Raw genomic sequence first — 1,048 nt, 5'->3', positions numbered from 1 at the left:
CACCGAGCCCGGCTTCCTCTACCCTTTTTTATTAATCGAAATACTAGTGAAAGGCATCAAAGATTCAGGCGATCTTGAAATAGTAACACCCTCAAATATGAACTGTTTATGGATGAGACCCAATATTGATATAATCATGAGAACAAAAGGTGATAAAAGCAGATTATATTACTAAGGGCAAAGGAATTTACTGCAGAATCAGAAATAAAAGTTGTGGTTAAGAAAAGTAACAAGTCCCAGTACTTTGGGAGGCAGAGGTGAGAGGTTTGCCTGAGTCCAGGGGTTGGACTAAGCATTTCTGGATGCATTGTAGAGATGAGGTCTGGCCTAAGCAACTTGGCCAGACCTCATTTCTACAATGCACCCAGAAATTAGCTGGGCATAGTGGCACACACTTGTGGTTCCAGATACTTGGAAGGCTGAGGCGGAAAGATCAACTGAGCCCAGCAGATCGAGGCTGCAGTGGGTATGAGCATGTCACTGCCCTTCAGCCTGGGCAATAGAGTGAGACACAACTCAAAAATAATAATAATAATAACAAGGATAAATTTTTGTTCTGAACCTTACATAGGCCACCCTGTACATCAACGCTCTCTCCTGTAACACACAGATACAGAGACCACACATGGGACAGGCATACCCAGAGGCTCTGCAAACAGGCCTGAGTAGTCAGTGGCAGGAATATCTGTCCTTCAGCCCAAAATGCGGCACTCATCCCTCCTTTCTTTCTGTTCCAGGTCGTCCTTAGGTTCCAACGTCATGACTCCTGATGCCAAACACTTTTGATCAGTCATCTGCTGGAGAGGACAGACAAGCCATGGAAAACCACACCACTGTCGTCGAGTTTGTCCTCCTGGGGCTCTCAGATGCCTGTGAGCTGCAGATGCTCATCTTCCTGGGGCTCCTCCTGACCTACCTCCTCACACTGCTGGGGAACCTCCTCATCGTGCTCATCACCCTCGCGGACAGGCGCCTCCACACCCCCATGTACTACTTCCTCCGCAACTTTGCTGTCCTGGAGATCTGGTTCACCTCGGTCATCTTCCCC

General features: G+C 47.9%; 1 protein-coding gene across 1 annotated transcript in view; it reads left to right on the top strand.

Moving 5' to 3' along the window:
* Positions 1 to 817: 817 nt before the first annotated feature.
* Positions 818 to 1,048, top strand: part of LOC103267699 (olfactory receptor 49-like) — a 1,657-nt gene continuing 1,426 nt past the window's right edge. Inside the window, exon 1 of the mRNA XM_008065287.1 lies at positions 818 to 1,046. Within this exon, the coding sequence (XP_008063478.1) occupies positions 818 to 1,046 (229 nt within the window). The remainder of the gene's footprint in view (positions 1,047 to 1,048) is intronic.

This window comes from Carlito syrichta, unplaced genomic scaffold (assembly GCF_000164805.1).
Source record: "Carlito syrichta isolate Samal-C Ts95f unplaced genomic scaffold, Tarsius_syrichta-2.0.1 Scaffold308201, whole genome shotgun sequence".
NCBI lineage: Eukaryota > Metazoa > Chordata > Mammalia > Primates > Tarsiidae > Carlito > Carlito syrichta.
The sequence above is the reverse complement of the archived record's forward strand: the minus strand, read 5'-3'. Positions and strand labels throughout refer to the sequence as shown.